The 26,008-nt window shown below is 34.6% G+C and overlaps 4 protein-coding genes across 10 annotated transcripts; 2 read left to right on the top strand and 2 right to left on the bottom strand.

Moving 5' to 3' along the window:
- The first annotated feature begins 63 nt into the window (after positions 1-63).
- Positions 64-10,132, top strand: LOC106662773 (hepatocyte growth factor-regulated tyrosine kinase substrate). 6 transcript variants are annotated; one of them, XM_014387092.2, is made up of 16 exons: positions 64-358; positions 5,042-5,126; positions 5,233-5,308; positions 5,383-5,580; positions 6,181-6,330; positions 6,409-6,536; positions 6,604-6,676; positions 6,885-6,968; positions 8,006-8,101; positions 8,164-8,223; positions 8,301-8,405; positions 8,471-8,708; positions 8,770-8,954; positions 9,014-9,146; positions 9,203-9,289; positions 9,361-10,132. In XM_014387092.2, the coding sequence occupies exons 1-16, from the start codon at positions 322-324 to the stop codon at positions 9,933-9,935; spliced, it is 2,310 nt and encodes a 769-aa protein (XP_014242578.1). In that variant the 5' UTR covers positions 64-321; the 3' UTR covers positions 9,936-10,132. The 6 variants fall into 6 exon arrangements, with proteins under 6 accessions (XP_014242578.1, XP_014242613.1, XP_014242586.1 ...); XM_014387100.2 differs by having other exon boundaries at positions 66-358; positions 5,383-5,571; XM_014387127.2 differs by lacking the exon at positions 8,006-8,101 and having other exon boundaries at positions 65-358.
- Positions 10,133-13,436: 3,304 nt separating this feature from the next.
- Positions 13,437-14,155, bottom strand: LOC106669524 (mediator of RNA polymerase II transcription subunit 31). The gene has a single exon (XM_014399091.2). It carries the CDS (start codon positions 13,991-13,993, stop codon positions 13,595-13,597), a length of 399 nt encoding a protein of 132 aa, XP_014254577.1. The 5' UTR covers positions 13,994-14,155; the 3' UTR covers positions 13,437-13,594.
- A 2,909-nt stretch (positions 14,156-17,064) lies between these two features.
- Positions 17,065-19,060, bottom strand: LOC106669401 (transcription factor MafK). Of its 2 annotated transcripts, none has more exons than XM_014398905.2 (3): positions 18,594-19,060; positions 17,664-17,830; positions 17,065-17,606 (listed from the first exon to the last, which is right to left on the bottom strand). In XM_014398905.2, exons 1-3 carry the CDS (start codon positions 18,639-18,641, stop codon positions 17,405-17,407), a joined length of 417 nt encoding a protein of 138 aa, XP_014254391.1. In that variant the 5' UTR covers positions 18,642-19,060; the 3' UTR covers positions 17,065-17,404. The 2 variants fall into 2 exon arrangements, with proteins under 2 accessions (XP_014254391.1, XP_014254461.1); XM_014398975.2 differs by lacking the exon at positions 18,594-19,060 and adding an exon at positions 17,958-18,367.
- Positions 19,061-19,150: 90 nt separating this feature from the next.
- LOC106668891 (nucleolar MIF4G domain-containing protein 1 homolog) lies at positions 19,151-25,921 on the top strand. The gene is made up of 9 exons (XM_014398084.2): positions 19,151-19,674; positions 21,950-22,575; positions 22,639-22,801; positions 22,868-22,989; positions 23,061-23,254; positions 23,309-23,484; positions 23,548-23,906; positions 23,963-24,094; positions 25,281-25,921. Exons 1-9 carry the CDS (start codon positions 19,212-19,214, stop codon positions 25,560-25,562), a joined length of 2,517 nt encoding a protein of 838 aa, XP_014253570.1. The 5' UTR covers positions 19,151-19,211; the 3' UTR covers positions 25,563-25,921.
- Positions 25,922-26,008: the final 87 nt, after the last annotated feature.

Here is a 26,008-nt window from a genome sequence, read left to right as displayed (position 1 = left end):
AAACACTAAATCAACTTTTTATTTTAAAAACTTTTATAAATATTTAAAAGATACACGATCAAATTTTGAATATTTTCTTTATTTTTACAGTCTGACTGTGTCGATAGTGAAACTCGATATTTTTGACATATTTTCTTATCCTCTGGCCACGACTAAGGGAGGGCCGGAGGGATCCTGCCAGAACCGCTGGGATATCTTCGAAGTTCGACGATCGGACCAGTTTTCTACTTCACTTCGTAGGTCTGTCTGGGACAATCTGCACGCAAATAGACGATCTTCTGTTTCTTCTGGCCTTCAGCGTGATTTGACCAGACTGGGAAAATGTTCGGAAAAGGCGCTTCTTTCGAGAAACTCATGGGTGAGTCAAAGATCTGCCCGTCGAACCCTTCTCCTGACACTCTATTTGTTTTTATTTTTGTTGTTTTCCTATTTTTTTTTCTATGTTATTTACAACGATGACACATCCACTTTGCATAAGCGTCGTACGGGGGAAAATAATTAAAAAAAAAAAAAAACATTTCGTTTCGATGACGTTTTGTAACTTCACAAAAAAAAATCAGACCCATTCGTAAATTTCCAAATATTTATTTTCTCGTTGAAATAAACGATTGTTTAGAAAGTAAAAGTCCTTAGGTAACAATTCAGTGGCTGGTGATTAAGCATTTTGATCAAATACGACATCAAATATTAATCGAATCGACTGTAAAAACCACAAAATGATTATGAAATACTTTTGACATAGGATGCAAATAATTTTTAACTTCATTATAGATAATTATGTAAATATTATCTATGATGATTAGATAAACGCTGATAAATATAATTGAAAGAATCAAAATGACTTTCTATAAAACAGATAAAACAAAAGACATGGAAATTTCCTCCTGTGGTTTATGGCGTGATGAACCTATAATTTGATCCTGCCTACATGAGATATTTTGTTGAGATCTGCAAACTGATCCCTAGTTTTGTCGCCTCTGACTGAAAATAACACTGAATGATGATAGGAAATGACAACATTAAATGGAAACGATAAAATTACAGGCTTATTAATCTGCAGGAAATTTAACGATCATTATTGTTATCAGGAGATTCCTTCCTTACGGTCTGCGAGGTAATGAATGTGGTTAGGCCCGGTTCACTCATAGTTGATATGAAAAAGTATTCAAGCGGCTAGATTCAACTGCCTTTCCTCCATTTCTTCTCGATCCTCTCCAAGCGGTTTAAAGATCTAGATGTTTGATTCTGTCATAGTTTTATAATGGACAAGGTAGAAGCTGTAGCTCTTTGGCATTTAATTAGACAAAAAAGCAAGTGAAAGTAGAGTAATGTGGGTTCACATATTTTCTTTTTATGCACATAATTTTGGTCACTGTTGTTCCAAACTGTGGGATACGTTTGAACTAATGAAATTCGTTTGTCATCATCAAAAATGTCACTTCTTTCCATTTTTTTAAGTTTCAAAGAAGGCGTGTCAGATGGAGCGATCTGCTCAATATAGTATGAACTGTGTGAATGACACCATGCTGCGTAATGTCCAGTCAGTCGTCTTTGTACAGAAAAAGTATCAAGTGACCTAACATTCCAATCAATTAAAAATCAGTATCTCATACTGGTCGCCTGCCAGTCTCCCTGTCTGAATGAATCTGTCCTTACATTACATCGGTTTCATCAATACCGATCGCCTCTGTGTGAATCGTGCCCTACTCCTGTCAGATCATTTTGAGAAATGGATAAAATATAACTGAAATATTTGTTGTGATCTGGCAGATGATGAGTTTGGAGGTTTTGTCATCTCTTACTAATATGCATAATAACACTCTATTTAAATTTATTACATATTAATCAAATAACTTGAAAAAATCAAAATGACTTTAATGAAAAAATGTATGGGTATGAAACAAAACATGTATATATCTGGTCTTCAAGGTCAATTTGATCCTTATTGATTATCATGGTCTATCTTCATTATTTGGTACGGATCAAATATAAATGATAGATATTTTGTTGGGATCTGCTAGATGATGAGATAGATGAGTGTTTTTTCTTTGTTATTACCAGTTGACCATAACTCTATTAGGGATTAGCCAGGGCTCCGTCTTTTTGATTTCTTTTTTTCTTAATTTCTTCCTTATTTATTTATGTGCAGTATTTAGTGACAGTTAATTCATGATTATTTAGAGATCATGAGATGTGGTCTGGTATGATGTAGGTTTAGAAAAACATTTTCTTTATCAGGCCAATGTTTCAATCTTTACGGAGATCATCTTCGGGGCCTGGGATTTTTAAACAAATATTTTTTTTACTTTTTTTTATTTAACAATTACACTCCTCAATTTAAGTTGACATGTTCACATCATACATATATTTCAGGAGGGCTTTGTAAATGTTTTTGTTCTCCACTGTCAACAATATTACAATTAATTAATTACACGACATTTGAAAAATGGCAAAAAAGGGGGAAAATTCAAAAGGTGGAGTTGAGATGGGAAGTTGGTGTCCGAGTGGATCGAGGTCACGATAGCTCAAGTGGTAGAGCAGTGGCGTATCTAGTCGAAGATTGTGGGTTCGAATCCCGCTCGTGCCATTGACTTTTTTATCTCAACTAAAAACCTTAATTAATTGTAAGTCATCAGTTATTTGTAATTCATTCGGTTCAATACGTCTTGCATTCTAAATAGCTCATTGAAAGTTATAGTCCTGTGAGAATAATATTTGTTGTCATTATCATGTTTCTAAGTCCTCGAGGATGTGACATGTCAGACATAACGGAGTTTCCCTAACTCCAATGCAATGCAAGAAACAAAAATGCAAACTCCGGTTACTTCTTAGCCTGTTGATTATAGTGCACTCTTTTTTTGTCATGTCTGAGTAACGAAACCAAGGAGTTTTAAAGATTTGGGGTTTCACTGTCTGAAAGCAAGCTCTTGATCGGATTCAATCTTTCTGCCAATTGCTTCATATTCTGATGTGAAAAAATGTCCACGCATCTCCAAGTGGGGTAGGCATGTCTGACAGTTCCCTCTTTTGTGCCACTCTTTGCAAGACTATTAGCTATATCATTATTTTTTATTCTTGAACCTAATAGAAATAAGTCATCACACCTTTCTCTTTTGATAGAACCTCTAAATCGTTGTAAATTTGTCCTACAATACAGTTGCTCTCTGACTTTATCCCGAAGTTTCTAACACTTTCCAGCACGCTTCTGAAGTCCAATAAAATACACAGTTACTTCTTAATAGCATTGCACTGATTTTAGAATATTACTAGTTCTGCTGAATTTATAGCCATTTTTGAAGGGGCTATAATTTTTTTTTCCAAATTTTAATTACATACGTTGCACAGCCCACCTATTGACCTACCACAGCCTTCATCCGTAAATATGCGATAAGCTGTTCCACATAGATTGTCTAGATCAGCTAAAAATGTATTATTTGCTTTGGTGGGGAAAATTTGAATAGTCAGGCAAAAGTGCAACATTCCTCTCACTAACCAAGGAGTCGTAGTTTAACAAGCAAACAAACAAAAATCAAATTTACAACTACTCAAAATATTTTGTGCTCTGCTACTCAGGATTGGCAGAACAAAATGATCAGTAACAACCAGGTCACAGGTTGATGACTTGTATCACTAGCATTTGAAGGGCACAGTGGAAAAACGATGAGGGTCCATTTTTTATCAGAATCGAGATTTCACTGGCATCTGTTAGCTTGTGCCATTAACTATTAACCCGCCAAATGTAGCTAGGGAAAACCAATTAGATTCCACTAAAAATCACGTTTGAAAATGGGTGGCACAGTGGAAGAACGATGAGGAACCATCTCTCCGGCATTTAAAAATTTTTCCACAAGCAGTCAGAATGCTTATAATTTTTTGTGACTCATGTGTAGGGCAAAATAAAAATTATACAGTTTTGCGATTCCTTCACCATCTCGCCACAGAAAAAGGGAGAATATATTGTGTAAAAGTTTTCTTTCCCATCCGTGGCCATAGCTGTGTAGAGTGCGATAGAGATATGAGCATGATTAATCAAAGATCCTATGTAGATATGCCTCAAGGATGGAGGGATGTGATTGGTCCGAGCAGATGCAAACCATAACCATTCACTGTTATCAATTGTAAGAGGGAATTTTTCAAATCATGGATGAATTACTTAGTTCTGATGTACAAACTGAAATGTCCCATCCCCGCAAGAACGATTCGATGTTTGAAGATATCTCTTCATTCTGTGGAGCTTAAGCACAACGTGTTGTGGGCACCACAAAGGCAAAAAAAGGGGAAGAACCCCCCACCAAAACAGCAGCTTTGTAACTCCTACGATGGGCCCCTTCCTATTAATTTGGAAACATATAATGACTTGCAACATCTGAGAAAGTTTCTCACCAACAAAGATGCTAGGAGGTTTTACAATAATTTGGTCACACATAGAACTGCCACAGAAACTCAGGATGATGTTTATTTTGATTATGAGGTAGACAATGAGTAGCATACAACTTTTTAGCTTAGAGCTTTTTAACTTTTTTCAGTTTTGTTTTTACAATAATTAATCCAAAATTATGACCATAGATATCATTTCAGAATTTTCGTTTCACTTTGTCTGTTCATCTTTGAAATTAATAATAAAATTTTGAAATCATTTCTTATTCGTTCCTGGGTTCGAAATGAGGGTTTAATGGTTTTTGGATCATGAGAATCATCAGAAAGAACTCTACATGTTATTATAATTATTGAATCAAACATCAAAAAAAGAAACTTTCTCCAGTAGTCATGAAACTTTAAATTTAGTGTTTCTCAACTGTTGAAAAGATGGAACTTCATCATTTTTCCACTGGACCCTTCCTTTGGTTTGAATTAAATAAACACTTGTATGTTTTACTCTGACTTTTCATTAGCACCTCTTATTGTTTTACTGAAAGAAGTAAAACAATTAACTTGTAATTTGAAGGTAAAAAACACTTAGGCATGCCATTATTCTGCCATAGTACCAATAACAAATCCTACATAATTTTTGGATTATAAAAATAAATGTCTTGTTTTTCAGATAAGGCAACCAGCCATCTGAACATCGAAGTAGATTGGCCATCAATAATACAAATATGTGATCTAATTCGACAGGGAGATGTTGCGTATGTACTATAGTTGTAATTAACCATTGATATTTTACTATTATTTTTTTAGCCATAGTTTATTTTATATGGTTTTAATTTTAATTTTTTGAAAATTTATGTGAAGGCCCAAAACTGCATTGGCTTCTATCAAGAAGAGAATGACACACGCCAACCCACATGTTATTATGTTCTCGTTGAATGTAAGGCGTATGAATTGGTTGAAATTAGCCAAGTTTATCGTCTGTTCTGTTATATAGTAATATATTTTTATTAGGTTTTAGAGTCAGTAGTGAAAAACTGTGGTTCTCCGATTCATGATGAAATAGGAACTAAAGCATATATGGAAACGTTCAAAGAACTCATAAAAACATCTCAAAATGAGAATGTTATTAATAAACTGTTGGAATTACTTCAGACCTGGGCACATGTTTTTAGAAATTCACCAAAATATCGCTCAGTGCAGGTAATATCAGTATGTACACAACTGTTTTGTTATTATTACTTATTACTTTAAATATCGTGTAAGAAGAAAGGTTGCAGAAATTTTATTTTTGCTAAATCTTATTGGAAATTAGTCTAGTCTGGTTGGTATTCTCATTATCCTTCCCACCAAAGCCGATAGCTCCTAGGCTATTAACAACTAGAACCTTTCCATCATTGTCACAAGCAGAATTTAGTTTTAACAAACATGCGAAACTCTCAAAAAGTTCACCCAGGGGTTTTGCAAGGGGTATCCTTTATCTCCATATTGTTTTCATTTTTCATACTGGATATAGGCTTTGTCCAGAATCTGCATTAATGCTGTGAAAGATGTCCTTAACAATGAAGAAATTGCAAATAATTAATGTAAATTTGGGTCAATATTTTTCTGCTTTCTATATAGACCCAAGGAATGACACAACATCAACTTTGTGGGACACTTTAAGCGACCTTTCTCTATATGTTAGATACATACGCGAACTTTGGTCCAAAAGTGTGCGCTTTTCTTCTTATTGCCTTATTTTAACGTTAAATATTAACAATTCAAAATCAGTGCAAGGCTGTTAAAATATTTCTTTTGTTTTTGTTTAAGGACACAGTAAACATTTTAAAAGCCGATGGATTCAAATTCCCTGCGTTGAAAGAAAATGATACAATGTTTTTAGCAGATACAGCCCCAGAATGGAAAGAAGGAGATACTTGTTGTAGGTGTCGTGTGATCTTTGGTTTGTTTGAAAGAAAAGTAAGTTTTACATACACTGTTATTTTTAAATCTGCAATAAATTATTTGTCTTCTTTTTTTTTTTGTATTGTTTTTCAGCACCACTGTAGAAATTGTGGTTATGTATTCTGTAGCAAATGTACTTCTCAAAGTTGCACCCTCCCTAAATTTGGGATAGAAAAGGAGGTCCGTGTTTGCGTTAGATGCTTTGAAAAAGTCAATCACAAGTGTGTATTTAACATTTTTAACTTAACCTTTTTATTTAAATATATTATTTAATTTATTTAACATTAGACTCGAGACTTCGGGAAAGTCAGAGGATTTACCTGCTGAATACTTGTCAAGCCCATTATCGCAGCAGAGCCAGGTAAAATCATGATTTATTTTTGATATATTCTTGTTATTATTTCTAAATGTAATCTTCTATCCTAACCTTTTTCTTATCCTAGTTTGTTCACAAATTTCCGTCTCAACGTTTTAAAAATCAGCAATTAATACATCAAAATAATTTATTCAGTAGTGGTTTAAATTTATAAGACAGAAAGATTCTCTCTTACATTTCATTGTCTTGCCAGGCACCACCTAGGAAGTCAGCTGCCGAAATAAAAGGAGAAGAGGACCTTAAGATGGCCATTGCTCTTTCTCTAGCTCAAGCCAAAGTAAAAGATTCTTAAATACTCTTTTAAGGCATTAACAGTTTTTAATTTCTTTTCTTTTTCTTTTTTTAAATTCAAAGATTCATCAACACAAATGTTGCTGACCTTTTAAATTTTATAAGTATTGCTTTAAATATACTCAGACACAAAAAAACTGGACACTCATATTTTGTGATGTGTATTTTAAACTATATGTATTTTTATCATGTTAATTACAACGTACTTACATTAAGGTAAACCACATTAAACAAGATGAAAAATTCATGAATTTTAATTTTAAAAAATTATATAAATAATTATGATGGTTCGGAAAAAAATAATCAAAACACATAAAAAGTGATAGAATAAATTTAACTAACAGCTAGATAAAAAATTGTTAGTTAAATTTTAATCTCTCACTAAATGATTTTCCGTGATTTTGTGAATTTTCTTTCAAACTATCGTAATTTAAATATTTTATTATTAGTTATATAAACTCATAAATTTCTGATCTCGTTTTGGTTTATATTAACATATGTTATAATTAATATAAGGATAAAAATACATATAGTTTGAAATAAACAACTAAATATGTCCGGTGTCTGTTTTGTCTTTGAGTGTAATTATGCACATAGATATGGTTAAATTAGAATTATACTTTAAAAGTTGTGCAATTTAGGGCTTTCTAATATACCATCTGTTTGAGCTTATTTACTTACTAACATTAAATACTAATATATCAAATTGACATCAAGTGACATTTGTGCAAGTGTTTTCCATTTGTTTAATTTAAAAAAAAAATAGTGGTAGGATAATGAATTCATTTACTTCTTAATAACACTAATATAAAGCTCATTTTCTCTAATTAAGCTAAATTAGTCCTTAGGTCGGAAAAAAGTCTGGTTTTTAAAGTTTGCTTACTAATGTGACATAATACCTCTTGAACCTCATTAATTTCATCCCTCAGCCATTTTATTCCATGTTTGTCTTCTTTTATCATTTAACATTTTAATATTTTCATAACAAGGCTTCCAAATTATTCGGAACAATTTTCTCTACAGGCACCTCCTTCAAGGAAAACCGAAGAAGAACTAAAAGAAGAAGAAGATTTTAATTTAGCAATTGCTCTTTCTCAGTCAGAAGCTGAAGTTAAAAATGTATTTTTTTATTGTTTTTCATCTAACATTATATTTTTCTAACCAAATTTGTTTTTTTGTAGAAAGCAAGAAGTGCCACAGTTTCTACTTCAAGACCTAAATCATATTCACCACCACCGAAAGTAAGACGATCTTAAAATTGTCAATATATTGTTCTTTTCTTGTTTCAATAAACACTGATCAATTGGTCAATCCTTAGCTGAGCATTTCACCAGAAAGTGATCCTGAATTGGCTAAATATTTAAATAGAAGTTATTGGCAACACCAGAACACAGAGCATACAAATGCATCTGCACCTGCTCAAGTATGTTTATTAAAAAATAATTTTTAAAAAATAGTGTATTAGTTTAAAAGCAATTTTCTTTTCAGCCTGCTTTTACTCCACCAACGAATATGCCTACTCAGAACGGCGTAGAAGAAGGTGAAATGGAAGAGTTTGTCACCATTCTTAAATCTCAGATTGAAATGTTGGTAAACCGGATGAAAAGTAATTCTAGCAGAGGGAGGCCAATAGCCAATGATTCATCCGTTCAGTCTCTCTTCCTCAGCATAACAGCAATGCATTCTAGACTTCTCAAATATATTCAGCAACAAGATGACAGTCGAGGTAGAGATTTATATAAAAGTTGAAAGCCAGTAGATAATTTTTAAAATATATTTTGTTTAAGTGTTTTTTGAGGGGTTGCAAGACAAACTCGTACAGGTCAAGGATGCTAGAGAGGCTTTAGACGCCCTGAGAGAGGAGCACAAAGAAAGGCTGAGGCGAGAGGCAGAAATAGCCGAGAGGCAAAGGCAAATGCAAATGGCTCAAAAATTGGATATAATGAGGAAGAAAAAACAGGAATATTTACAAGTAAGTTTTGTATAATTGAATATTCAAGATGATAATTGTTTTCTTGTATTTGTTTTTAGTATCAAAGGCAGCTGGCACTCCAACGCATACAGGAACAAGAAAGGGAGATGCAAATGAGGCAAGAACAACAGAAACAACAATATATAATGGGGCCTCCTTATGGTCCAGTACCACCACCGTATATGCCACAAGGTTTGTTTGGTTTGTTTTCTGTTTTTCGTATTAATTTATTTTGCTTTTTTTTTCAGGATTTGACAATGGTCCTATTATGCCAGGTAGATTTCCTAATCCTGGGGCACCACCTCCACCACATAATTATCCTCAATTCAATCCAGGTGTGTACATCACCTTGTATTGATTCTAATACAATTTTTTGAAATTTTAAATTGTCGATTTGAATATTTAGGAAGGCCAGTTGATCCAATAATGGCACAGCATATGGGTGTTCACGGTGTGCCACCGATGATGGGCCCTAATATGATGGTATCTGATACAACTTCATTGCCCCGTGTAATGATGCCCCCGGGACATCCCCAGGTCCCTCCAGCTGCAACGATGCCAGGGCCGCCTCCTCACATGAGCGCTCCACCACATATGCCTATGGCCCCTCCACCGCCGCATATGGTTCCGATGGATTCCCAGAGGCCTCAGATGGTTCCTCAGTTAGAACACGGACCTCCTCCGATGGGCCATATGCCGCCTATGGGCCAGGCACCATTGAGCCAGGCGAACTCATTGAATCATGTTCCCCAGATGCGAGGTGGTCCCCCAATGGGCATGCCTCCAATGGGACAAGGTCCACCTGTACCACAAATGAACCAGCCACCCTCAGCAAGCCAGGCTCCGCCCTTAGGTCAGACCGTTCCGATTTCCCAAGTGCAGCCTCAACTTCCTTCCCATATTTTAGCCCAGCCTACAACAGTCCCAGATATCAAACAAGAAAAAGAAGAGAATACAGCAGAACTTATTAGTTTCGATTAAAATATTTTAATATTAACCCAGAGTTTTAATAAGTGTTTGTTGGTAGACGGCTTCATACCTATTAAAACACTATTTCCTTGCATATAGTTATCCTTATTAGTTGTTATTTCTTATGCACTGATGTTGTTATATTATTGCATGTTAAACTTTTTTCTTTTTACTGGCATATGTTTACTAAATAAAACCTATATTTGAAATTTATGTTTATTAAATGATGACTATGTTTTAATATAAAAAAAGATTATTTTAAATTTTTAAATAAATTTGTAAAAACAAAATTTTATTTGACTTCAATAAATATAAAAATAACAGTACAATAGAGTTATTTGAAGAAAAAAATCGACATTGTAGATACCTAGAAAATATACACCATGATAGTAAGACCTTTACTTACTACGGAGCTATAGCCTGCGCTGATAAAGTAGAACAAATAAAAAAAAGGAAAGAACTCACAAAAATACAGAGACTAGCATGCATCTGCATAACGAGAGCAGTAAGAACATGTCCTACAATTAGCATGGAAAAAATACTAGGATTAATCCCCCTACATCATATGGTAGAAAGGACAGCGCAGAAAACCATCATTAACTTTATCGAAGAGAAACCTCCAACAGGAATAAAACTGAAATGGAGAGAGCAATAAACTATGGAAAGACCATCCGTCACTCATGGCTCCAAGAGACGACATGAACAGGATGTTTGAATTTAACCAAAAATTCTGAATAAACCTAGGTACCAAAAAAAGAATGGGAAAGAGAGGAAAATAACTCCTTTAAAAATGGCACCATCCTCTGGTACACAGATGGATCTAGAACACAAGTAGGTACGGGGGCAGGAATATGTGGACCCGGAACCAAATACTCAGAACCCATGGGAAAACACCAGTATCTTCCAAGCTGAGATTCATGCAATTGAAAGATGTACCCAATTCAATCTAAGTAAAGGGTACAAGCATATAGCTATCATGTGAGATAGCCAAGCCGCCTCAAAGTACTAAGCTCAAGTATCATTAGTTCAAGGATAGTGCTGGACTGCAAAACCAAACTAAACATACTAGGTATGCAGAAAGAAAGCCTCTGCTGGGTAGAAAGCGGACACCCTTGCAAGGAAAGGGGCTGCCACACCGCTGATAGGACCTGAACCCTTCTGTGACATAGGAATCCACACTNGCCCGCAGGAGGAAATGTTTTGGGATGTATAATGTGACCATAGAAGAAGAGCTTCAACCACTGAAACCGGGCCTATTAATCAAATTTCTTGATGAAATAGGACTCACCAATGTGCTTTAGGCAGAGAACGGGGGATACAATAGCTCTTAAAGGACGCAGTATTTTTTTTTCAGTTTATTTAAGTGGTTATTAATTAATTATACACAATTTTTTTTAAATGAAAAATTTGTGTCGCAGACGGGATTCAAATCCATGACTTTTCAGCTGAATACGCCGCTGCTCTACCACTTGACCTATCGTGACTTCAATCGCCCATGCCACAAACTTCCCATTTCAACACCGTTTATTCCAATTGTAAGCAAATTGCGGCTTCATATAGAAACACTTTTATTAACGATTGTACTACATTAGTGGGGCTGTGTGCGTTTCACAGGTGTGATTCTAGATTAATACTAACTTTTTAATTATTTTTATCAGCTTGTTCTTAATTATATAATCAAGGTAGCTCAAGAGGTAGAGCAGCGGCGTATTTAGCCGAAAGTCGTGGGTTTGAATCCCTCTTGTGACAAAAATTTTTCATTTTGAAAAAAATCGTGTATAATAAATTGAGTTATTAACATTCAAAGATGAATTGTAATTTCTTCTTCCTTACTGCATAAGCTACATTGAATATGCACATATTGTGAAGGTGTTTTCTCATGTCAGTGACTAGTGAATAGCCTTATTTCCCTGAGTTTTACCAGTGCCAGTCTTGGAGAGGGCTTAAATCACAATTTAAATACACCTGGCACCTCTTTATTAATATAGACATAGTGTCTGAGTGGTTTGGGTTTGATGTGTCTTGCCACACTGTTTTCCCAGGTTTTGGATCAGGATAATTAAACTACAATTGTTAACCTAGTTTTTCATGCTTTTATAATCACGAGTTTTCTGTGTGGCACCTTAGGAGTTTTTCTATCTCTCTTTATGTTTTATGTGGCCCTATTCTTTGTTGGAGGAGTGTATGTTTGTTAATTACCCAGAATTCCTGTGAGCCCTGGTACTCAAAAGATATTATCAGGTTAAAGTTGAAGGTCTTGCAAATCAGTATCTCACTGAAGATGGTTCAAAATTGAATTACATTGGTGTAACATCAAAACTTGCAAGTGTACACAGGTAAAGTAAGAGAACATAGATAAACATAATTATTTACAAATTTAATATGATTTAACCATTACTTTTGTCTTTTTGACATTGAGATTTTTTTCACACAATTTTTTATAAAATACTGATGCAATACATTTAAAAACTAATAGGCTTCATTGCTCGAGAGCAAATAAAACAATGTCATCTGCAAACAATAGTCAAGTAGCCAAATTCAAATCTTATTCTAATTATCTCTTGTTCAATAAAATAATTATAAAAACAGATAAGAATAAAGAAAACCGTGTTGGTGACAAAGATTCTCCTTGTAAGACTCCTTTGGATATATGTATATACATTTTTTCATCTCCTAAATAATATATATTCCCCATTTAATTTCAATTCAATTTCGAAAGTGAGCCTTGTAGAGAAATTTCATAAATCTTATTTTATTACTTACTCCTACCTCATTTAGCTTGAGCCGAAGTGAGTGTGTCAATCTAGTCCTTTTTCGAAATCAAAACATTACAAAAAAGAAACTTTTTAAATCTGGGTTTATTGTATAATTAAATTATTCAAAATAAATAAATTACCTGAGCAGCTTTTACCATGCTGGAAACCAGCTTATTCATCTGGTATATGTTATGTTCTAGTATGTTCTCAGATCTTAAATTTGTTCTCGTACAGACATAAACAATTTGCAAAAAAACACAACAGTCCTATGGTAATTGTTTGGCTCTTTTCGGTCATCTTTTTTGAACAGTAAAGTCAGAATTACTTAGACTGTGGGAATTTGTTCTATTTTAAATATTGTATTGAACATATTAGGAGATAATGTTCCTACTGGGATCCCTTCCCTGGAGCTCCAACTGTATACCATATATTTGAATTTTTTTTTTCTTCTTCGTATTCCATAAAAGTCTGAGAAATCTTGTCTTTTGAAGTAAACTGATTCATTTTGTTAATGTTGATATAATTATGAACTTAATTGTCTACATATTAAAACTTGAGCAACGCTAGTCACATCATAGATTGTTCACATGCAAAAATTTCTTCAATAAAATATATTCTTCATCAGATAAAAGCTTGATTTAACCCAGAATGCTATGGGTAAGAATGTTCACGTCCTAATATGTTCAAAATCAATATTTATTAGAATTCAAGCGTAAACGTTTTAACATTTCCAAGGATGTAAGGAAGATAACACTAGTCTTCTAATCATTCTTTTATTGAATAAATATAAAAAAATATTAAAAAACTAAATTAGTTAAAATCAGAGATCTGGAATCACTTGAACGCGTCAATTGTACAATCAATTAGAGATAGTCTGTTGACATGTCGCTGTATGAACAGTCCATAACTCAACTGTTAGGTCTGTGATGGATTCACTTGACCGTTGGTCTGCGCCATTCTGTTTGCACACGCTTCTGCCTGTTCCTGCAAGAGTTTAGTCCTTCTCCTCGTGTAGTGCTGCCAGAGGAGGACTTGTTGATCGTCTATGAACTTGGTGCACTGCGCGTTGGCCAGCTCTTTGCGGAAATGCTCGTACTGAAGCTGATCGAGGAAATAGAGGCACATGGGATACTTGAGACAGTGGGCGTACTGGGGCTCTTTCCAGTAGAGCAAGTACTTGAGGTAATTTATAAAAGCCTGGTCTTTGAAATAGCCCCTTTGAGCAAGAAAGTTGAGATAGTTGGGGTTCCCCAGGCACTGGACGAACTCCAACTCTACCTGGAACCGTATTCGGTCGTCAGACGTGTCAGTCATCCCGATTCAAGATTCACAGAATTAATTATTAATTAATAGCCACTTTATTTTTTATTTTTAAGAACAAAATTCCAACGCCTGTAAACATGAAACCTCACTGAACCTGCCTTCGAAGGTAATTCCGTTTGTCCTTTCCACTAAGTCCGCTAAAATTTAAAAAGAAAGTCTTAATAAGTAAAATTATCATAACTAGTTTAATTACATATACACCTGTTGCAATTAAAAATTATAATAAAATAAAACATAAAATCATTACTTTCAACATCAACTAATACTCTTGAAGTTTAAAATTTAGTTTTAAGCAAGTACTGTAAAGTTACAAACTTTAACATCCTTTATTTATGTTATAATTATGGGTTAAGGATAAGTCTTCTGTTCAATGAGACTGTAATGCTGGGCAGAGGTATGCAAAACAGTTCAATAAAGGACCAAAATTGACTAATAGCAGAATTACTAAACCATTATATCAACTACTAAAACATATTAGGACTAGAAATATAAGAGGAACGCTGACTGCAGTATTTGTTGGAATATATACTTCGATCTGTAGAAACAAGTCTGTAAAGATATTGCCAGGTAGAAGAAGAAACAGCTAAAGTCCAGTTCAGTTGGTGTCAAGTACTATGCAGGCAGAGATTCCTACTCCAGGGGGAGGCATAACCAAAGCCTGAAGGATATGCATAGGTACTTTAGAATCTGATGGAGTTCTAGATGGTAATGGGCACTGCACAATAGACTAATATTGGTGAGCAAGGTCATAAAGAGGCTGACTGAACTTCGGAGCCTGCAGTGTCCAGTCAGCAGTCTACTCTGCGTCAATAAGTTTTGTAGTAATGATGTGAAGGTTAACAGTTAAAGTTAAAAAGAGTCAGTTGGGGTGTTATCAGATCCCAAATGTTAAGGGTGTGTGTATGTTTCATGCCTTGTCTATTCCTCTCCCAGGAGTAGGCTGTCTTTACAGAAAACATATTTCCATGGTTTCTTCTCACTGGCAATATCTGCACCTATTTCTCACGCCTTTGAGTCTACATGTAGGCCTCTGGTATTGAAGCGCCCAATTAGCAGTCTTCCTAGTCAGCTTTATACGTCTTTGTAGTCATGATGTGAAAATGTCAATACATTTGTTGTTTTGTAGTGTATCTTTTTTTCATGGTCATTTTTGATTCGTCTAGAACAGTGATGGAACCTTACACAACGTTATGTTATTATTACTTGAAACCTAATAAAAATTACTAGTATAATGCAAATAATTGAAATCTTCATCAATGCAATTAAACTACGATGCAGTATTTATACGTTTATAAATAGTTGTTTGGTTTAATTATTTTCCTTTATTCAAGTTGACACAAATCATCTAGGAACTCTAAATCAGGTTTAAAACTATTCAATGCAGTCGTAAATTTGCATTTTTGTGTGTAATTTTTAATCATTTCAAGGGTTGTATAAAATTATTCAATTTTTATTAAGCATGGTGGAGGGGCTGCAGTGGTCAAGTTGTTAAAGTGTCCGGCTATTGTTTGCCATGCTAGAGGTTCTGGTTTCAAAAACCAGCATAGCCCATGGGATTGTAAGTGAGCATAAACTGAAAAAAGTATAGTAAATGTTTGATCTCTTATCCTTGATACCAAATGAATAGTTGGATGTTAAATTATTCTGTACGACAGGAATTACTTTACATATTTTTTTTAAATTTTTAATTTCTAGTAAAATGAATATATTTGCAGTTTGATTGAATGTTTTTTTGTGTGGTTTTACATTATTGAAGTTTACATTAAAAATGTAAATGACTGCCTGTCCTCATTATTTTGATAATAAAACCTTACAACAGTCACATGCAATTTGTAATTTTCTCGTGTAATTCACAATTTATTAAAGTAAATGCCTTTCTGATATTGACAGACAATTTCTAATCTTTTATCATGGATCACTGTAGAATTTTTTAACTTTACATAGCATATTGTCTTGTATTATGTTATTTATTGGAAAGGATAGTAGCCAGATTGTTTTCATTGCCTGTCATCTCTGGCACCGTTTTAGGGGTTGCTGCAAAGATGCCTAGCCTCTAAAACTAACAGGTGAGATTGAAGGAGAAGTTTTTTTAAATGATTGCCTCTCATGATCTACGGGATGATAAATCTGTAATTTGGTCTGCCTAGCCTTGCTGGTTTTCCTCCAAATAATCACAGTCTTAATAAAATGAACTTTCAATGACAACTTGTTAATGCACAAGACTTCAACTACCTGTACTTAAGTAAAACAATTCAATCATTGTAGTTTAAAATCCTCCATTAGATGACCAATGTTCTCTATTAAGTATCCAGCAAATCCAGCTACATTTTTTATTGGGAAATTTTAATGTAATTTAATCATTTCTGAACATTTTGCCTTCTGCTTTCCCACTGTTTTGGGCTGTCAGATGTGTTTTGGCTTAATGGTAGTGGTTCATCACTCTGCAGACTTCAAGATGTCAGAAGATACACTTGAAGATGGAAAGTGAGCTGACAGACCAAAACATCTAGGATAGTGAGGCTGAAATGATAGGAAACAACTAAATTACAATATAATTTATTCTCAATAAAAATCACAAACAACGGCCAAAGTTCACAAAGTAAGTAAGTAACCAGATGATGCAATAGTAAATAAGTAACAAAGAAAATAAAAATGTCTCACATGGGTCCGTAAAACACAACACAGAAATCATTGAAAATGGTGAAATACCGAAACACCGTCTCTGTATGTTATTGTGGGTCTTCTTGACTAATCTTGGTTTTTGGTTGGGGTTCCTTTTGACCAAATGTGCAAATATATGATTCAATTTGAGGTAACTAGGTAGTAAGAGCTAGCAAACAAGATATTAATTATAACAGAACATAACAGATACTATCCGTTTGTTTTGGGGACGAGGGGGTAAGACCTTTTTACAAATCTATTTTTCCAGTAATTCCCATATGAAATTAATAAAACTAAAAAAAAGTTAGACAATCAATATTTGAATGCGTTTAACCCAATTTCAGTACTAAGGTTTTCTATGAACTGATGTGTACCTAGGAATGAGATTTATAACTAAGAGATTAAAATGACATACTTCACGCTTTACTTTTTAGTTATTTATTTGTTTTGCAAACAAATGTAAAATATTTGGTCACCTTTCCAAAAATAATAATAATAAAATAAAATATAAAGTCTTAAAGTAAAAATAAATTCACACTTAATGTTAGTATGCCATTTATAATAAAGCGTGTACCCCTATGTATGAAAATAAAGTTACAATCTATCAACAATAATTATTATTTAAAAACATTAAAATATATTTTCTGCATAACAAAAATAATACTAGTGGTGTATGTAAGGCTGTCTTCTTCGATGAAAATACAAAAAAATAAAAAATAAAATAAAACTATAGTTGATAGATTAGTTAACAGATTCCAGTTCATGAGGGATGGGTATTTTCTTTGATACGGCGAATTTCTTCAAGGCTTCGTATTTGAGGTAAAGGTTGTCGAGCTCCTCCCTCATAGTGTTGTTATTCTCCTGCATTACCTCCATGTCTCTGTATTCCTGAGATTTTTCCGTCTCGAGTTCATCTTTCTGTTCAATACGTTTGATCCGACAGCTGTAAACCGAATTGTAACATGTAGTGAATATTTATGAAAATATGAAAATGCATTACCTTGCGGCGTATCCCCGGTTTTTTAATGTTCTCCTACGTTGCTTCATCTTGACAATGTCTTCCCTGGTTAAACCTCGCAGTTTCAATTGACGATTCAAATCCCTAACTGATATGCTGACAAGTTCGTCGTCACTTATGTCAAGTATCGGCCCAGGAGAAAGAGGCATCTTAGGGTGGGAATTGGAAATAAAAAATCAGTACATAATTAAATTATTGTCTTTATAAATAATATGCTATTATTGTTTAACTTTTTAATTTGCAATTTAAATTTTAAAATAACAATTTGATCCTTACTGGCCATTTAGTCTGTCCCTCGCTGGGTTGGTCAGACACAGTTTTGGCATAAAAATTATTTAAGGTGGGGTCTGGCAATTCATTTTTGGGAAAAGATAGTCCAACTCACATAAGTTTTAGGCAGCTATCATTAAGATGTGTATTTATTACTTGAAATATGGATAGCTGCCAAAAACTGTGAATAGAACCATTTTTGGCATTTCACCATCTGCAGTGCAGGCTTTTCAGTTCTTCACAGACACACTGAAGATGCCGAAGGGCATACCAGGATCATTGGTAACGACCAAAAGGTCATCACACTGCAAACCACAGGAGCAAAATCTCGCCATTCTTCCAATTTAATTGAAACCAATTTACTTTTAGAACTTTATCTGGATAATTTAAGTACCATTAAATATATTAAGCTTAATAGGAGAGCTCTGTGCTTGGTAATGATTAAAAAGCTAAATTGAACATATATTTTTGTTTGTTTTCCAAGTGTTCTAATAAAACAGTAAAACAGGACAATGAAACGTTTTTACGGCATACAAAAGACAAGAAATTTTTTATGTTTGTTGAACAACATTGTAAACATTTCAATGTTCATGACATTTGACATTGTAACAGCACAGTAACCTATCGAAATGAAATTCATACCATGTTTCCTCGATGCCTCTCGCCTCGGCGACCGTTTTCTGGTGCCATTTTCACTTTGAAATAAAGCAGAAACGGTTTTGGTCGGGATCGAAGCGAAAAACGGTAGATCCCTTTTGGTTTTTAGAGTAGAGCGAAACTGCAAAGTCATGCTGTTTAATGGAAGAGAGGAGAGAAGGCCAGGACGCCTGCGCGCACGCACATAACTTTCACTTGCCACCAATGTTAATGATGCGCCAATGTTTAAAACTTTGTTATGTTAATTGAAACCGACAAGATATCATAGAACAATTTGGTCGGCCAGACATCTTTTAAAATGTTATTTTTCGACTATTTACAATAACAGAACAAAAGTAATAATTTTTTTTGTTATTGTGAGTAGTTTTTATATTTTTTGGTTTATAATCAAATAAATTGCTCATATATGCCCTTTTTATTGGATTAAATCTGGCTTTAAGTTTTTTAGAATTATTGTACAGACATTATACATGGCTTTATCGATATTATTAGTTTAAAACCTTGCTTTAACCTCCTTGTGTTTATAACCTTCTTGACTCACGTGTATTACATTTCCTGAGAGCATTTCCAAGGAATTCGTCCAAAGCCGAAAAATATCACGACATGTATTCAAAAAGTATGAACAAGTCGAGGCCGACGAAAATGAAGAAATCGAAGGGTAAGGAAGTTCTATCGCGTAAGGAACGGCGTAAGCAGGAGAGGAAAGCGAAGAAACAGAAGAAAACCGAGCATTTCATGAACAGGAAAAGTCGATTCCAAAAGAAGCCGGTGCCAAGGGAACGAGAGGACGTAGAAAAGAGGAAAAACCCTGATGAACATCCTGCCGAGGTTGAAAAAGAACCAAAAAGACCGCGTAAACAACTGACAGCTATAAATAAAGACATTGAAATGGACAGGTTGGAAAAATTCAAACTGGAAGAGGAGATGAAGAAGCAGAGAAGGAAGCAGTTGGCCAAGGCCAACGAAGCAGAGGAAAGGAACATCAAACAGTTGGAGAAACAGCTCAACCTGAACAAGCGGAAAAGCAAAACCACACCTCGATCGTTTGCTGCTTCTGGTTTAGATTGTATCCTTTAAAATGACACTATTATAAACATTTTTTAAGTTTTGAAATATTAGGTTGTACAAAAGATCCTATCAGCTTTTGTAATGGTTGCCTAGGCTTAAATGGTTGCCTAGGCTTAAATGGTTTTGGTTTGATTATCCTAGGGTAAACACTAATGTTTACTCTCTATAAAGATGGAACAATCTATAATAGGTAGACTCATCGTATGGATATGCAAATGTGGTTATAACAGCTTCACTCACTCTATCAGGGGCCCTACATGACATTGAAATGACAACTTTTTTTTTTAAATAATGGATACCAGGTACTGGAGGAGTATCCCTGAGTACGCGTGTGAATTTGAGCCCGTGGTGTGCCAGTGGATTAAATTCAGGGTCGCTGAGATCCGGTCCCGCCCGAGACCTTCCATTCGTTCGTCTACCGCGGTCCCCCCAAGTGCTTGTCAGGTATATGAAAACAGCAAGAACTCAAGGAAGTAAGGAAGGTAGGCAGATAAAAAAGCATGTCTTCAGATGCTGTCAAAGTTTTAAATACTTGGATACATTGGTGACGAAGGCAATCACATAAAAGCTGAGGTGGCATAAACGTTCTGTTTTCAGTATTAGGATCCATTTTTCACTTACAAACATTGGATCAAGGTATGGTCTTGAAGAAGAAAGCAGAGTGTGAAAATGGAAGTAGCAACTGAATTTACTTTCTTCTTCAAGACCACACATTGATCCAGTGTGTTCATAATTACAAAAAGTGAGTGTCTTTTTGCTCTAAATAAGATTTTTAAATTTAAAAGATTTTGGGCACCAAAGGTCAATGTCTACTAAACAATTATTAGTTATATATGAAACTGAAAGCTGGGTATTACCAAAGGGAAGCGAAATGTCTAGGTGTAAGGGTAAGGAAGGCCCTCAGGAAGATATTTGGCCTAGTCTACAAAAATGGTATTAGGTGAATTCATAAAAATTCAGAGCTGAGAGCTGTTTTTTATGTTATTTATTTATTTTTTATTTTTTTAATTAGGTTTTTTTTTGGGGGGGGGTTGATGCAGAATACAATTCTTTCCTTCATCCTAACAGGTCTATTGCGGAACCCCTATAGCTTATAGCCATGCCTTGAAAGTGGACTAGTCCTTATAAAACTAAGCACCTTCCTTGGTGCCTCTTCATGGATCTCCTTGGATATAAGAATTGTCATACTGAAGTAGCTGTCCATAAATGGGCTAATGCTTTACATTCACAAAGGATATGTGCTGATGTCTCTGGTTCCTCCCGTTAGAGCCAACATGTTTCCATCTCAGCCTTGCCCATCTTCTTAAGGTAATATATAAGAGGGCAATGGCCAGTGTTGAGGCCTATAATTATTCTCAAATCCTGCCAATTGAGAGAGGAGTTCTTTCACTTTCCATTTTGAGATGTTTATAAATCTCTTAGCTTACCTTTTACCTGGTGTGTTTGTACAGTGCTTGAGTTTTTCTTTTTCAATCCATTTTTTCAGTTCCGACTTAGCACACACTTCGGAGTACTTAGTTGTGGTTCTGTCCTGTGGGTGAAAGGCTTGCTTCTTTTTGGCTGGTTGATCTGCCTGTTCATTTCCTTCTATGCCTACTTGTCCAGCAATACATTTTAAGGTAATCTTGTTTGTTTTCTCAGAGTCATTAGGCAGTTTAGGCCAGTTCCCAGACAAGTTTGGAGTTGAAAGCATACGCATTTAATGTCTTCATGGCTGCTTGGCTGTTTGAGAGTATATCTGTGCACCTTTCATATTGTTCTTTATTAACTCTGAGAGCTGTTTGGCGAGCCCATTTAAAAAAAATGGCAGACTAGGCTAAGCCATGTTCAAAGGATGCCAGATACCATACTGCCAAAGAAGATAATGGGAAGACCAGGAAGGCTTAAATGACATGGTGGAAGTAGTCGTACGTTAGTAAGTTGGGAGTAAGAGGAGAGATGGAAATTGGAGAAGAGAAGAGAGTATTTTTTATTCTTGAGGATACCCAGGCCAGTCTAGGGCTGTAGCGAGATTCATAAGGCAACTGACTTGCATTTCTATGCTAGTGGTTCTGGGTTTGATTTTTGGCATTTTAATTAGTAATAATATGTAAAATTTATTGCACCTAAGTAAAGTGTTTTGTCCCCTTAGCCACAACACTCAACAGGTAGTTGGACATTAAACCCTCCTGTATAACAGGAATTAAATAACTTAACTGGATAGTAATTGTTTGTTGTTATTTGAACTTCCTTCAATTTATGTTAAAATATTTCTCTTGACTTGTACAATTTAGATATTCTTGATGTGTGCGATTCAGAAAAAATTCAGGATGCTGTGAACGCTGAATTAACCCTTCAGGACGGAGAGTCTGATTTTGAAGAGGATTTGGCTTTGATCACCGGCAAAGGGGAGGCCAAAACAAAATCGAAGAAAATAAAAAGCACAAAAAAACATAAAGAAGCAAAAGTAGATGATGAATCTGATAGTGAATCTAGTGATATGGAAAGCAGTTTAGGATTTGATGAGGGCAGTGATAATTTTGATGATGATGAAGATGATGATGATATTGATAATGAATTTGAAGAAGATGATGACGAGAATGATTTTGATGAAATGGATGATAGTACTGATATGATCGAGGAGGGAGTTGATAAAGAAGAAGAAAATCAAATTGATAATCAAGATGTAGAAGAAAACATGAAAAAAGAAGAAATTTGGGAGGACATTTACGGAAGACTACGTGATAAAAAAGGAAATATAATTAAAGATAATAAACCTGCCAAATATATTCCGCCTCATTTAAGAGAGAAATCGAATGAAGATGGTAAAAAGAAGGAAGAATTGGTACGTCTCAAGAAACAGTTGAAAGGTTTATTGAACAGACTTGCCGAAAATAACATGCATGGTATTGCCAATCAGGTAGGTGTATGATTTCGACCAGAGGTGAATCGGTACAACTTTCTAACATATGCTATTTTACAGATTGATGAATTATACATGAAGAATAGTAGGAGTGATATGAATGGGATGATTTTAAATTTATATCTAGAGTCCCTCGTAACCCGTGTGCACACTCCGGAACGTCTTGTAATGGAGCATGCAATGCTTTTGGCCATATTGCATGCTAATGTTGGATCTGAAGTTGGTACGATATTTTATTTATTGTTTGTTACTGTGACAATTTGAAAATTACAATTTAGTAAATGTTTAGGTGCTTATATGCTTCAGTATTTGGGAAAACAATTTTGTGAAATGCATAAAACTGATCATGACATAGAAAACAAAGAAATAGATAATCTACTTTTGCTCATTTGCCACATGTATACTTTTAAGGTAATTTTTTTTTTAAAGTTTTCTTTTATGCTAGTTGAGATTATTGATATGTTACTTATTTACTTTTTTAGATTTTTGATAATGTTTTGGTTTATGACTTATTGAATATGATGTGTGAAAGTTTTACTCCCAAGGATGTAGATTTAATACTGGTCGTTTTAAGAAGTGTTGGCTTCACTCTTAGAAAGGATAATGCTTTGGCGCTTAAAGATTTTATATTGAAAGTGCAAAAACTAGCCAATGAAGCTAAAGAGATGAAAGAAGAGTATGAGTATATTAATTTTAACTTTAGATTGTCGTTACAATATTACTTTTCCAGTGCACGTGTTAAATTTATGCTGGACGTCCTTTTGACAATAAAAAATAATAACATGGCGAAGCTTCCACAATACGACCCCTCGCACAGTGAGCACTTGAAAAAAATTATCAAAACTATGGTGAGAAAAGGGAATTACATAACAGAATTGAAGATAACACTTGATGATTTGCTGAAAGGTAAATAGAGGTTGTAAACAAAAATTACAAAAAAAAATATATATTTTTTTTATGTTTGTTTAGCTGAAGAAAGGGGGAGATGGTGGATTGTCGGGTCTGCTTGGACTGGTCCTGCTCCACAGTCAGAAAAGGCGAAAGATCAGAAAAAAAATATTGAGGAAAATAGTTTTTCACAAGAAGCCTTAGAACTGGCGAGAAAGCAGAGGATGAACACTGCAAATAGGAAAAACATATTTTGCATTCTAATGAGTGCTGAAGATTATTTGGACGCTTTTGAAAAACTTATGAGATTAGGGCTAAAAGGCCAGCCAGAACAGGAAATAATACACGTTTTGATCCATTGTCTTCTTCAAGAAACGACGTACAATCCTTATTATTCTTATATTGCTGATCAGCTTTGCATGTCAGATAGGAGGCACAAGGTTTGAACTCATTGATTATTTTAATGACAATTTGTCATATTATTTTTTCTGTGTAGATGACCCTCCAGTATTCAGTTTGGGACAGGTTTAAAGAGATGAAATCCTTGGCCAAAAATCAAATTGCAAACTTTGCCAAATTTCTCGCACATCTCTTCCTCGAAAAATCACTTCCGTTATCAGTCCTAAAGGTATTCAAAACTTATTTATTTGACTGAAGATCATTTTATTATTTTTTATATATACAGGATCTCTTATTTCTTTTTTTTTTTCCTCAAAAATGGAGGTTTATAGAAAAAGGATGCAATGGTAACCTCAGCTTTTTCTAAGGATCAAAAATAGATAGATAGATAGATAGATGTAATAATTCAGGGTATGGTATACTGCGCCCTTTAAGAGCTATTGTAACCCCTGTGCTCTACCTAAAGCACATCGGTGAGTCCTATTTCATCAAGAAACTTGATTAATAGGCCCGGTTTCAGTGGTTGTAGTTCTTTTATGGTCACATTGTACATCCCAAAACACTTCCTCCTGCGGGCTAGTGNGTCGCCCGGTGTCAGAGAGGCTCCGTTCAAGACAGCCACATTAACCCCGGCTGCCAGTGAATCACTCGGCACGGAATGCATGACACCTTTGATTGGGGCGGATGCTGTTTTCTGTCAAGCCCAAGACTCTTCTTAGGGGAATGATAGGATAGAGGGAGAGGGGTTGGTGATAGGAGTCTATTTAGTGAGGAGTGGTTAGGAAAGTGAGTACCTCACTTGGGGATAGGACACCAGAGCCCCTTTAGCCTTTTCGCACCGTACCATGCCGTGGGGATCAATATGAATCCCCCCGTCAGAACGGCGACGAACGTTTCCCGGGGTTCACTACTTGGAAGCGGGGTTGGTCTTTGAACCCCAAGGATCAAAAATAAGTAGTCTAAACTTTTTTTAAGACAGTAATAAGATATTGAGTATCAACTTTATTTTTTCAAATGACCAATCAATTTTGATGCATTTTCAAAAACTAGATTTTGAGTATAAAAAATGACATGAACAATTAGATTGACTACATATTGTTTAAATCATGGTAAATAGTTATAGCAAGGTTTTTGAAAAGTAGGGGGAAACCACACATTTAGCCAAAAGAATAGACAAAATAAATTTTGAGGTCCCAAGTAAGTTAATAAATAAATAAAAAATTATGTACATTTACGGACCAGAAATTATAGGGATATGATTATAGGGAAGTGATTCTTTACTTTTGACAGTAAACCTTGTCAAAATTACGACCGTGTCAAATGCTTTTTCACCGTATAAAAAAATTTCTAAGCAGACCTTTTTTGTTTTGTAAGCCTCAAGAACATTTTTTTCAATTTTTTGTTTTGTTTTTTAGGTTCTAGAGTTCACCGAAATGGACAAATTCTGTGTGCGTCTATTAAGGCAGATACTTTTAACTCTGCTGCTTCATGATGACCAGGAAGCAGTCGTCGAGACCTTTTCGAGGATTGCTAAACCGCAAAAACTCCACATGTTTAGAGAGAGTATAAGACTGTTCATTCACCATTTTTTACTGAAAAACATGAAAAACACAGATTCAGAGGAGGAAAGCAAACTTAAACAAAGGATCAGTTTGGTAGACAAGGCATTGTCTACTTTTTCTGATTCATCTTTTTGATGTAATGCTTTTTTAAATCAAAATGTAAATTTAAAACTGTATATATTGAGTACGTAAACTGTTATAATTTTTTTTAAAATAAAATATTTTATTTTTTACATTTTAATGTAATTTAATTATATTAACAATAAAAGACATGATGACGTCCAGATATTTGAACGTTGTGCAGTCATGTATATATTCATTCCTGTACGAGATCAGCAGTTTTTCGATTACTCAATATCTCAAACCATTATTTTTGTGCCCCCTCTATAAGAGCCAATCTGCCATGCCTGCTTTAAATCACTGGTTTTGCTCTCTACATTCTAATCTTCATTTTAAAATTTTAATTCATCAGTAAATAAACAACTTTCCCAGTACTCTTTTTTTTTTTTTTTTTTTTTTTTTTTTTTCCAAATACAGGAATTAGAGGAGTGTACAGCTTTGTTGTACTCCTTCCGGACTCC

The sequence above is a fragment of the Cimex lectularius genome, unplaced genomic scaffold (genome assembly GCF_000648675.2).
Source record: "Cimex lectularius strain Harlan isolate CLEC.00 unplaced genomic scaffold, Clec_2.1 scaffold80, whole genome shotgun sequence".
Taxonomy (NCBI): Eukaryota; Metazoa; Arthropoda; class Insecta; order Hemiptera; family Cimicidae; genus Cimex; species Cimex lectularius.
Note: the sequence above shows the minus strand (reverse complement) of the source record. Positions and strands in the feature narration are given on the sequence as shown.